Source organism: Leptonotus elevatus, chromosome 7, assembly GCF_054856555.1.
Source record: "Leptonotus elevatus isolate MCC_2025b chromosome 7, RoL_Lele_1.0, whole genome shotgun sequence".
NCBI classification, from domain to species: Eukaryota; Metazoa; Chordata; class Actinopteri; order Syngnathiformes; family Syngnathidae; genus Leptonotus; species Leptonotus elevatus.
Window position 1 is genome coordinate 12,264,236 of NC_141245.1, and position 12,276 is coordinate 12,276,511.

Here is a 12,276-nt window from a genome sequence, read left to right on the forward strand (position 1 = left end):
CCAATTTTTTGCTTTCAATTTTGAATCATGCCTTCACAGTATTTCCCAGCTGAACTTCTGCACTTGGATGTTCCCCATCCAATATTTTACTCAGTTTAATAATGGGAATATGACTTCAAAAGAACAGGACTAATTTTGATGAACATCACTAATGTCTACCCAACAGATCCATAAACTTTAGGGTGGTAGTGACTGTAGCGCTCCTGCAAGATTTGCTGTGAGTCATAGTTCCCCATAGAGGCTGTTGAAGCAGCTTTGGAAATTAACAGATGTGTCTTAATTGGTTGCACAAACAACATCAACCACATCAGTTAGTCAGTCTCAAGGAAGCCGGTCTGTACAATGCTTTGCCATGCAGGAGAATTGGCCTCATTCCACTCCTACATTTACTCTCAGTAGTGTTTTACACTACAGCATATAAAACAAAAGAAATGTGGTGCACAACCCCTTTTTTTTTTTTTTTTACATAGCAAAAATACTCACTTTTACTGTCTGATGTGGTTTATAAGGTAAAATGTAATCTGTCAGGCTACTTGTTGGTAGGTAGAATTCATACTGTATGGTTGTATCATAACTGCCCCAGTCATGACGACGAGACTGTTTGAATGACAAATTGAATGACAATTACTCTAAAAATCATACTTCAATGACACGTTAATAGCTCTTTCAATGCCAGCCATTTAAAAAATAAAGAGAAACTAATGAGTGTCAGCCAATGTGGAACATTAAGTTTCAAGGCTCCCATAATATTGTGTTTCATGACTATGTAAACACAGAAACTAAGGTTCTACCTTATTCCATTTTTAGTCATCAGCAATAGAACACCCAAATCGCCTATTTTGGACCAAAAAGGAAGAAAACAGACTTTTTGTGAAAATATATATTTTTTTGCACAACAGTGGCTTTTATTCTCAAAATGTTTTGCTTTAGTGACGCCTCAAACTTCTTAACAGTCTTTTTTTCCCTGTAAAATACCAACATAATTGAAAATGTGCTTTTGATGGCAAAATAATGTACAAAATTTACAAAGAACCAAAATCTTCACTAATCATAATAATAATCAAAATATATACATATACATTACTTATACAAAATATACATTGATACATGAGGCCCGTCTCATCACTGTCATAATGGCACCCTTTGCCTACAAATTTTCGACTAGTTATTCGGTTCAGGATTGTGGCAATACTAGAGCCAATATCTGACTGTGATTGAAGGGCAGCGCTGTAGATTGGTTGCCATTCAGTCGCAGGGCAGGTAATGACAGCTTTTCACACAATATTGCCACTTACAACTCCGACTCAAATGCAGGTTCTGTTCTTACGACGGCTGTCTTTAACTCTGGGTGAGACATATCTTGTGCTTTGGGACTTGGTGCTAGAGGAGTACCAGCGCTTTGACTGCCACCCCGAGGAACATGCAGATGAGGAAAAGTGCAAGGCCCGAGGGTGCATCTGGAAGGTGAGGGGGAAATGCTCTCTCAAAACTCCATATTCGCATTTTTCGTCTAAAATCTGTTTTCTTCTCCCAACATCCTTTTTCAGCAAAGCAACATTGAACGCGTCCCCTGGTGCTTCTATCCAAAAGATTATGGATACCATGTCATTTTAAATGAGGGAACCACATCTGGCATTTGGCTCCAAATCAATCGGAACAAGATGTACCAGAGCAGGGGTCGCTCTGAGTCACCTGACATTGATTACCTCCATGTTCAGATCACCTACCACAGCAGTAACATGCTGCAGTTCAAGGTCTATTTATTTGTCCATGCACCATGCATGTCACTTATAAAGTACCGTATTTTACTATTGTGAAGTATAAGTTAACACGGCCTATCAAATCACCTGGGACATTATATATAGTTGCATTAGACCCCTCAGTTCCCTCAGAATACTATAGAATCAACTACAGATGAAGTATAACAGGCCTTCTTGTCCCAGTATTTTTGGCCATATAGTTAGTAGGCCTACATCAGTAAATAGCATATTGCCCTATCCTGAATCATTTTGTTTCCACCAGCGCTACCATCGTGTGTTCACCACACACATACTAATATGCCCTTCTGTCCAGATCTGGGACCCAGCCACAGATCGTTATGAGGTTCCAGTTCCGCTGTCTGTCCCACCTGTTCCCGAGACTAATGAGGACAAACGCCTTTACAAGGTCCTTTTCAAAAGTGATCCATTTGGCATCCAGGTCATACGGAAAAGCACTGGGACCACGATGTGAGTGAGAGTATTTTCTCGAGATTCTGAGTGTTTTTTAGATTATTCTAATGTCAATGCAACTCCTGTATGGTAAAAATGATTTGCGTTTTTTGTGCATTATTAATATAACAACTTGACACATGCAGTATAAGATGTAAAACTTTATTACTGCCCATAATCAATGGCAACAAAATAATCGAAATATGCATCTACACAATTTGATGACATCCAATGCAGACATTTATATAAAATACAGTAAATGCCTTTACAGAGATGATTATGGTCAGTTTTGATTGTAACTATCAATGGTTGCAGTTTACCAATTGTTTTACTGCAGTGGTGTAGAACTGCACACCATCAAACTAAGAACCATTTCTAATATTTTCAGTCTAATTGTGTCATTAGCACCTCTTCGTATTACAGTGTATACTGCAGTTCTACACCACTCCAAACTTCACCCACAATAAATGACATATTTGAAATGTTGCTAATTAATATAACTGAAAATATGCCATGACTTCAATGGGGGTTAACTTTGATGTTTGTGTTAAATATTGTGATGTGAATAACTCCCTTTACAACAATACCCTGTGATTGATTCTACGTCTTTGTCACTTTTTCTCAGTTGGGACTCATCTGTGCCAGGTTTTACCTTCTCAGACATGTTTATTCAAATATCAACACGTCTGTCATCCAATTATATCTACGGCTTTGGCGAGACAGAGCATATAACATACAGACATGACCTGAACTATCACACCTGGGGTATGTTCTCCAAAGATCAACCTCCTGGTGTAAGTATCGTATCATCATACTTTTTTTTTAATGGAGGTAATTGTGATTCAAATGAAATGTGTGTGCGTGTGTTTTTCAAATTCTGTACCGTTACCTGGTGAACAAAATGAACAGGGAGGGGGCCTTTTCATCAAATCTCTCTTCACCTTGAAGCCAGAACTTATTGTGTTCTTGTAGTCCCCATCTCCATGCAGCATAAGGAAGTGTTCCTTTAGTTTTGCTTACTTGTTGTGCTGGACTAGAATTGTTCAACTTGGTATTACAAATCATGCAGTTAGGATGCTGACTCCCATCACTCAACTCAACTTCAAAGACCACCAGCACTGTTTGCTTAAAATGGAAACCAGGGGCAGCAAATACATTCAAAACAGCAGAGGCCCCAAAATTGAACCCTTTGGAACACCATATGTTCCGTTATACATGTGAATTCATATTGCACATATATGCCCGACTATTTTGTTGTATTGGTCGACATAGTTAGTATGAAGGGAGTACAATAATAAAGAATCACACAACGATGTACCATCACAACAGTCACTACTGAGCGCACCATCTTCCCTGCAGCACAGATAGGCCAAACAATGTGGCGTAATCACCTGCAGCCAATAATGGCCAAGCGGGGCATATATTCACGAGTCATTTAAGTTGGGGGTGTGTCTTGACCTCCGCCGAACACCTGTGCATGTGTTCGAGATAAAGTAATAATAAAAATGAAGCATATTTGAGGACAGTTTAGAAGCTGCATTTTATCATCCTAAGTTGATAAAATACAGTACAACCATGGCCATATATTGTAGTTGGAGTAACTTGTTGTTTTTAGTCTGATAAAGAAGTATGGTACTGTATTTATCTTTACCTAGCCAGAGACTGTAAATAATAGGATGGCCATACACATTTTACACAAATGGTTCATAAAGGTTTGGTTTTGTGCCCTGTACCAATATCATGTGACACCATGGGTGTTGCTGGGTCAACACAAGTACGTTAAGTGATTTTATTGTACACATCACTACTTTACAACCCCTTTTTCCCTCTTCTTGAGTTATGTCAAACAGATAGCAGCGCAATGGGCACATATACACCCTCACAAACACACACCCACACACACACACACACAAACTTGTCTTTGTATCATTGTGCGGACATCTCATTGACATGATGCATTTCCTAGCCCCGTCCGCTAACCCCAACCATCAAAACTGATTGCCTACCTCTATTCCTTACCCTAACCTCAACCATAACCCAATTCAAACCTAAACTTTAAAACCAAGTCTTGACCCTCAAAAAGAAGTCTAAACTTGTGGGGACCACCAAAGTCTCCCTACAATTTCAAGTCGTCCCCAAAATGGTAGTTAAACCTGGAAAAACACGCGAAGCAAAGACAAAGGCACATGCAATCACAGTACACACACACATACTTTTAACAGCTCCTTAGGTACCAGTGGAGTATGAAGCTAATGAAGCCTGACATGCCCGTGAGCTTTCATCATAGATGTTGACATCTCAAAGTGGCAGATTTCCTGTCTCTCGCACATCACTGTGTCCCCCGTTGCCCAGTCCATCTTGTTTCATATTCCTATTGTAATGTTCAATTGGGTATGCAACTCTCAAAGTTCCACACGTCACAATTAGCACTGCTTATACCGTGACTACAAACTTTACAAAAATGCTCTTGTACAAGCCTATAAACAACGGAGCAACCAAAAATGAAAGTCCCAAACTTGACTGTGTTCTCTTTGCTAAAGTACAAGATGAACTGCTATGGAGTCCACCCATTCTATATGGGCCTGGAGAACACTGCTGATGCTCATGGCGTGCTGCTGCTAAACAGCAATGCAATGGGTGAGAGGAAATCACAACTTGCGCATACACGGACACACACACAAATGCACACGCTTGTTGAAACACATTATGTCAGCATAAGCCTTGACATGGATGCAGTGGGCATTTACTGTAGATATTAATATTAATGGAATATTTTATGGTGCATGACAGGAAGCCTACTAAAAGCCCGATGCAACTCAATGAGTGTTTCCTGATTTTTTTTCCCACATTGGAATCTATGTGTAGCTAACAGCAAAATACATCAACACACTGCAGCTAAAAACAAACATGTTTTCATATTCATATACTGTACAGTATGTACTGTATATGTAAGCTATTTACTTAAGTTTGTTTGGTCTCAAGTAAAAGTCAAACATATAGAAGATCATTCTTAAATCATAATTGTGCAAGCCCAAACTCCAGTTGGTTAAAACAATAGGGCTTGATGGGAGATCCTTTTTGTAAAAAATAAAAAAATAAAATGCAGTAATGAGTGCACACGTTCATTAATTATGCATAAAATGTAACTATGCTAATGTATACAATTCTTATACTTGTTTTTGTTGCCTTTCCCTTCTGCTTTTCATGCTCTCAACATACCCAGACGGGCAAAACCATGATTTGCACACAGAGCAAAAATAATTGAATATGTTAAATAAAATCATGTTTTGTTTTTGTTTTTTGTGATAGATGTGACTTTTCAGCCTACGCCTGCTTTAACCTACCGAACTGTGGGAGGCATCCTGGATTTCTACATGGTCCTGGGTCCTACACCTGAGAATGTGGTAGAGCAGTACACGGCTGTAAGTCGTCTTAGTTCCCTGATTTGTTTGTGTATGTGTGTGCATATTTTACAGTAACATTTTAAATTGTGTTTGCAAGTCTGTTTGTGTGTGTGTGTGTGTTGTGTCTGGCCCTGGGCCTCCGTTGATGGACTGCAGCAGCTGGGACTTTTTCGCTTCATTGCACACTCTCATTTGGACAGTCTAAACACACGCACACACACACACCCCCACACACACTCTCTCTCTCTCTTTCTCTCTCACACACACACTCGCACACACTTTTTCCATAACAACTTTTTTCTTTGCTGAAGTGTTTTGATTTCCTTTTTCTTTTTTTTAATCATAATAGCTGATTGGAAGACCTGTTCTACCTGCTTATTGGTCCCTTGGATTCCAGCTCTGTCGCTATGGATATGCTAATGACACGGAGATAGCGAATCTATACAAGGAAATGAGGGCAGCAGGTATTCCCTATGTAAGTGCACAAATACACCTAAAAAAAAAAAAAAAAAAAAAAGAACATTTCAGAGTAAATATTTTATGGTGACGCACATGGGAGAGACATGCACCAGAGACCTGTACGTTTAAGAGAGGGGTTGGAGTATGACATGTTTCTGGGTTCAAGGGATGATAGACATGAAAGGGTTAAAAGGGAGTAGCTAGTCGGTTTGGTAGTGGAGAATGACGTCACATAAATACATAAATGAATAAGTAAAATTTGGTCAGAATGTTTACCGTGACTCATGGTAGCCTCAATTTTTTGCTTTTTATATATATATATATATATATATATATATATATATATATATATATATATATATGTCTGTAACAGAAGATACAACAGGGCAGGTTTCTGTTGTTTTTCATAAATGCACAAGACAACATTAAAACTTTGATGTTCTACGGAGTACTTATTCACAAAGGTCTAATCTGCCAAAGCTGACCTCATACCAGAAATTTTAAAGAAACTTTGCAAAAATAATGATGATAGTATGATGTTTGTTTATTTTCTCCCTTTAATCTGCAGGATGTGCAGTATGCGGACATCGATTACATGAATCGGCAGCTTGACTTTGTCCTGGACCCGGAATTTGCTGGACTACCTTTCCTGGTCAATAACATGAGAAATGAGGGCATGAGGTTCATCTTTATTTTGGTAATCAACAAGTTTGAAATTCTGGGTAACACACCCGAATAGCAAGCATATCAAACTGTAGGAGAACTGTATTATGTTGCTTTTGTATTTTGCACTTTATGATAACAAAAAATAAATAAGTAAATGCAAGTTTGGTGCTTTTTTGTTTAAAATATATGTTGCTGCCTTTTTTTTTAATTCTAGGATCCAGCCATTTCAGCTAATGAGACTGATTATCCAGCCTTTGATAGGGGAATTGCAGCGGATGTCTTCATTAAATGGCCCAAAAATGTTAGTGATGACATCGTGTGGGGGAAGGTAAGGTGGCTTGATTAGCCATACAGAATTCAATGCAAGCTTATTTTCTCCACACACAGTACAGCATATGTATGTATTGATGTCATTGCCGTTATTGCCTTGCAGGTTTGGCCAGATTACCCACATGTCACAGTAAATGAGTCTCTGGACTGGGACACCCAAGTAGAGGTATAATTATAAGAGATAAGCATAGGCTACTGGATATTTTACAGTGGAACATCCAAATTCAAACACAAACCGTTCCATGTCCCTGGTTGTTCTCATTTTCAAAACATGTTTTCTCATAGGAAGTAATATAAATATAATTAATGTCGGAAGAAAATGAAAACAGGCAGGTCCTTATCCCCAGGGTCCACTGTATCATTTTAAGTTGCGATATCACCATTCACCACTAAATGGCAGGCATCACTTGCTTCAGTTGTGCTTGCACAGAATCTTATGCTGCCCTAAACAATAAAATCAGCAGACCTAATAATTTGGGCAATTTGAATCACATACAGTACAAACTTAGTAGTTAGTATCTAAAAAAATAAGATTTTGAGTGAGTTGATTTTTGATTTTTGCACTTAATGTTGGTTTGCACATCAGCATCTTTGAATTGTCATTTTTATGCAAGGGAGCCCTTTGCGCGGGGGGGGGGGGGGTGTTTAATGCGGTTATTTTTTGTTTATTAAAACCTTTATTGTTGAAGACTGAATGGTTTATGGATTGAGCATGAAATACATGAAAATACTGTGATATACAGTGAATCGATTTAATAAAAAGGGAAACACCATTTTTTTTACATCACTGTACCCTTCTGCGGTGGCATCACACACACACAAAAAAAACATACATGCTTGAAAAGCTCCCCAAATCTTTGCGATGCTCACTGACTATAATCTCACGAGATGTGACTTCTTGTGTGATGTCATGAATGTTTTTATTTGACATTTGGGGCACACTTTTCAAGAAAATCTTGGTTGAACTCCAAATCGTCTAACTTGAGAGATTTCAGCTTTAAAGGTTCCACTGTAGGGTACAGTGTATTCTAGATCTTTGCAGGTTTCAACAAGTGCACATCATATCTTTTCAGATCTACAGGGCTTACACTGCCTTCCCTGACTTCTTCCGTAATTCAACGGCAAAGTGGTGGCATCAAGAAATTATGGATTTCTACAAGAAAACTATGAAATTTGATGGCCTCTGGATAGTGAGTGACCAGGAAGACAATTTTGTGTCCAATTTTCTTTTAGACATCTATACTTATTAAAGTTTTTCTGTCGTTACCTGCAGGACATGAATGAGCCTGCCAGTTTTGTGCATGGTACAGTTGGGGGGAATTGCCTGGGTGACCCTCGACTTGAGAATCCTCCATATATGCCAAGTAGGACATGCACAATACCATATGTTATGCATCTTACCCTAACATTTTGTTGTCAAGCAATAACTCCTCACTCTACATGTGTTTTGTGTCTTTGTTCACATAGCCTTGGAATCTAAACATCTTGGCTTAAATCATAAAACTCTGTGCATGAACAGCGAACAGATACTCAGTGACGGGACGGCAGTCAGACACTACGATGTCCACAGCATCTATGGCTGGTCCCACACGAAGCCTACCTATGAGTGAGATACATCATGTGTTTCTATCATCTTGTAAATATACTCTACAAGTGCATGAATGTACATGGTGTGAAGAAACAATGTAATTGAGAAGCGTTAGATCTTTAAATAGATGAAGGCAGAATATGATTGGACTTATAATCAAATATGTTTGTAGATATTGTGGATAAACACAGTTGAGAAAGGATAACATTCTTAATTTCTAGTTTGTAAGTTCACACAAGAAAATAAATATCAAGGCAATTCTGAGGCGAGGCAAACCTGACCAAACAAACAGTGGAAAGAACCAATCAGTCAAGAGCGGGTGTGATTTTTAAAAGGCAACTTGTGGGTACAACATATTTTGACTTAGGGTAGTTGCCGTAGTTGGCAACCAAATATGGCTGACTTTCAGTGCATGCGCGTCTCAAATCGTGTCATCTATTCTTAATTGATATGTAGCACTTCTCCCAGTCTTATGTAGCATGCACAGTGGTATTTTCGCATAGAGACAGAAAATAATTCAAAAACAGCACAGAGAAATCAATGTATTCAAGTAAGGTGGCCTGAGCAAGTGGCAACCTAAGATGACTTCCCGTGGCTTTACTTCTGACAACGGCCAGTAAGTGGCATTCATAGTCCATTCTTATATAAGTCTGTGGTCCAGACCCACTTTCTTTCTTTCAAGTAAGTGGGTGTAGCTTGCCAGGCTAAGTCAACAACACGCGCTTGTGGTTTTGTAACCCAGAGAACAGAAAGGTGTCATAGCAATGATGTATTTTTTTTTTTATTTTGAAAATAGAAACATACAAATGTAAAATGTGTACCTAAAAACTGATAAAAGGTACTGCTTGGTGAAAATGGAGCAAAAATGCAACGATGGAGATCAGAAGTTATTTTCTTCTTAGCATTTAGCGACGACATGCTCATTTTTCTTTTGTTTTTTCTTTCTTTCTTTTTTTCTTTCTTTCTTCTGTTCTGTTCAAAAGCTAGTCTACACTTATGGGATTGTATGTCTAGGCTAGCTCCACCTTTCAGACACCAAATCACTGTTGTTGGGACCTGAAATGATGTACGGCGCAGTTCAGATAGATACCCTTTACTCATTTGAAAGACTGAATAATACACACTTTACCAAACTACACCACTCGTTGGTAGAAACCAGGTTGAATACATTATTCTAGGCGTTAAAAGCCTGCAAGGGTACAGTTGGTAAAGGTATGCTGAAGAAGCGTGAGAAAGCCAAGGGAGCACATTATTAAGCATGCAAGACTAGAACACAGCCAGACTGTCATTATGGGAACATGAAGATGAAGAATAGAGCTTTGAGTTACTGCACAGTGTATTGGAGATGACACGCAATTGCACTGATAACAAGCTGAAAAAAGGAGTGCTATGGACAACACAGAGGGAGTCCTCCACATACCCCCAAAATGTGCCGAGCTTCAACTTTCACAATTGTGTTTCCATTAGAGAAATGTGTGTACAAGCAGTGTAGTGCTTCATAGAAAAAGACTTACCATGTAGTTAAATGTTTTTTTTTTGGTTTTTTTATGCAGCCACTTTGTATCTACGCATGTGTAATCCTTTTGTCTGCTTCATACAGTGCCCTGCTGAGTGTTACTGGTAAACGAGGTATAGTGGTGACCAGATCCACTTATCCCTCCAGTGGAAAGTGGGCTGGACATTGGCTGGGTGACAACAACGCCAGTTGGGACCAATTGTATAAATCCATCATAGGTACTGTATGTACAAACACTTGAAACAATAAGAACGTTAACAAAATATGATATACATAAGTAGTTCTAAAAGCACCCATACCCTTTACTGTAGAAGTCACTCAAGATTTTCCTATCCCACAGGCATGATGGAGTTCAGTCTGTTTGGCATCCCTTATGTAAGTATCATCATCTGATCCTTTTTTTTTTGGGGGGGGGGGGGGGGGGGGTAAGACATAATCGTATTGATGTGACCTTGTCTGCTATAAGTAGATTACATGGCCACAGAGATGTTATTTCATTTTGATCAAAGGAAATCTTGTACAGCATGTTATTACAGGAGGCAAGGGTCCTAATGCTGTCAGTTCATATTTGAAAAATAGGTCAATTATTCAAAAAAATATTTGTATACTTTACAATTTGTTGGGGGATGGGGCGGGGGGTGTCTTAATATATTTATCTTTGGATGGATAAGGTCACTTTATATGTAACAGTCCCAGAAGCTTAAAGGCGCATATGTTTTAGCTCATGTTCTAACTCTTTTTGTAATTAATTAAAGAAGTGAATATTAATGCAAATAAGCACTACAGTTTATCAAGAATGAATGAATGCCTTTATTGTCATTGTACAACAGGTGTACAGCAAAATTCGGGCCACTGCTCCGTTTGGTGCAAAGTAAAAACAACAAAAATAAGTGAAGGCATTCTACGGATTAAAATGTGCAGTGCACGTTTATGGCCGCACCGGGCTAGAATGAATGGATAAAATGCAATCATAACAACAAATTGACCATGATTTGGATTTGTGATTTGGATCCAAAACGATCTAAATACTATAACTCAGTTAATGCTGTTGAAAAAAAAAATGATGCTGCTGATTAAGCATTGCACTTAAATTTCTCAAATAGTCTACATAATATGATTTTCACTTATTGTTTTATGCATTTATTTTCCCTGTTGTCTCATATTTTCTTTCACTGGACCTCTATTTCAGACTGGGGCAGACATATGCGGGTTTTTCAATACAGCTAAGTATGAGATGTGTCTTCGCTGGATGCAACTGGGTGCCTTCTATCCATATTCACGTAACCATAACGGCAAGGGCAACCCGGTGAGTAAACTCTCAGGAGAATGATTAAAGCTTAGCTTGCTATGACAGACTACTAGTGAGAGGCTTCACTGTTGGAGAAATATCAGTATTTTCAAACTACGGCGTGTGGACACCCGCTCATATTCAAGTTATGGAAATATATTTTTGTTGCCACAGTGTATTACACTAGAAAATATGTAAGGTACAGCTATTGTTTATTATTATTATTATTATTATTATTATTATTATCTTCTATCCTTAACAAGGGGAATTAAATTAATAAGAATGTGAGAGAAGAAGAACATTGTCAGTGAGTTACGTGACGTTAGAAGGCTTTTATAAGCATTATTGTATTTGTTTGTTTCTCCATACGCTTCACTCCAACTACAGGTGCTTAGTGAGAAGATGAAAAATGAATCTTTTCACAGAGCAAGTTCTTGTTCTCAAAGAGAGAGCCTAATATTTGCCAAAAATATAAAGCTGCACACACACACAGGCACACATAAATCTCCAAAGAGATACTCTGGTTTGGTGGTGTTGTGTTGGTGGCATTCATTCTTGCCGTGACCTTTAAGAGCTCTGGAACACATCTAAGAAATCCAATAAGGCCCGTCGAGGGATCGATCCCACGAGACAAAATTTCTCTGCAATAGAGTCTGAAGTACTCGATGGGACAGTTTGTGTGGAAGTGTGTGTGTGTGTATTGGGGGTGGATTGCTTAATTTAATTCTCAAGGTGATCTGAGCGCCACTGCACATCACCCACCCCACCATGACACACACACGAACCCCATTATTCCCGTGGTATTGTAATGGCTT

The 12,276-nt window shown here is 38.7% G+C and overlaps 1 protein-coding gene across 1 annotated transcript in view; it reads left to right on the plus strand.

Moving 5' to 3' along the window:
• Positions 1 to 12,276, plus strand: part of si (sucrase-isomaltase) — a 56,620-nt gene that overhangs the window by 33,840 nt on the left and 10,504 nt on the right. Inside the window, exons 25-40 of the mRNA XM_086080208.1 lie at positions 1,315 to 1,464; positions 1,548 to 1,754; positions 2,074 to 2,228; positions 2,836 to 3,004; positions 4,751 to 4,847; positions 5,520 to 5,632; positions 5,964 to 6,089; positions 6,642 to 6,770; positions 6,954 to 7,067; positions 7,173 to 7,235; positions 8,143 to 8,259; positions 8,343 to 8,433; positions 8,537 to 8,675; positions 10,258 to 10,391; positions 10,514 to 10,548; positions 11,363 to 11,479. Of these exons, the coding sequence (XP_085936334.1) occupies positions 1,315 to 1,464; positions 1,548 to 1,754; positions 2,074 to 2,228; positions 2,836 to 3,004; positions 4,751 to 4,847; positions 5,520 to 5,632; positions 5,964 to 6,089; positions 6,642 to 6,770; positions 6,954 to 7,067; positions 7,173 to 7,235; positions 8,143 to 8,259; positions 8,343 to 8,433; positions 8,537 to 8,675; positions 10,258 to 10,391; positions 10,514 to 10,548; positions 11,363 to 11,479 (1,956 nt within the window). The remainder of the gene's footprint in view (positions 1 to 1,314; positions 1,465 to 1,547; positions 1,755 to 2,073; positions 2,229 to 2,835; positions 3,005 to 4,750; positions 4,848 to 5,519; positions 5,633 to 5,963; positions 6,090 to 6,641; positions 6,771 to 6,953; positions 7,068 to 7,172; positions 7,236 to 8,142; positions 8,260 to 8,342; positions 8,434 to 8,536; positions 8,676 to 10,257; positions 10,392 to 10,513; positions 10,549 to 11,362; positions 11,480 to 12,276) is intronic.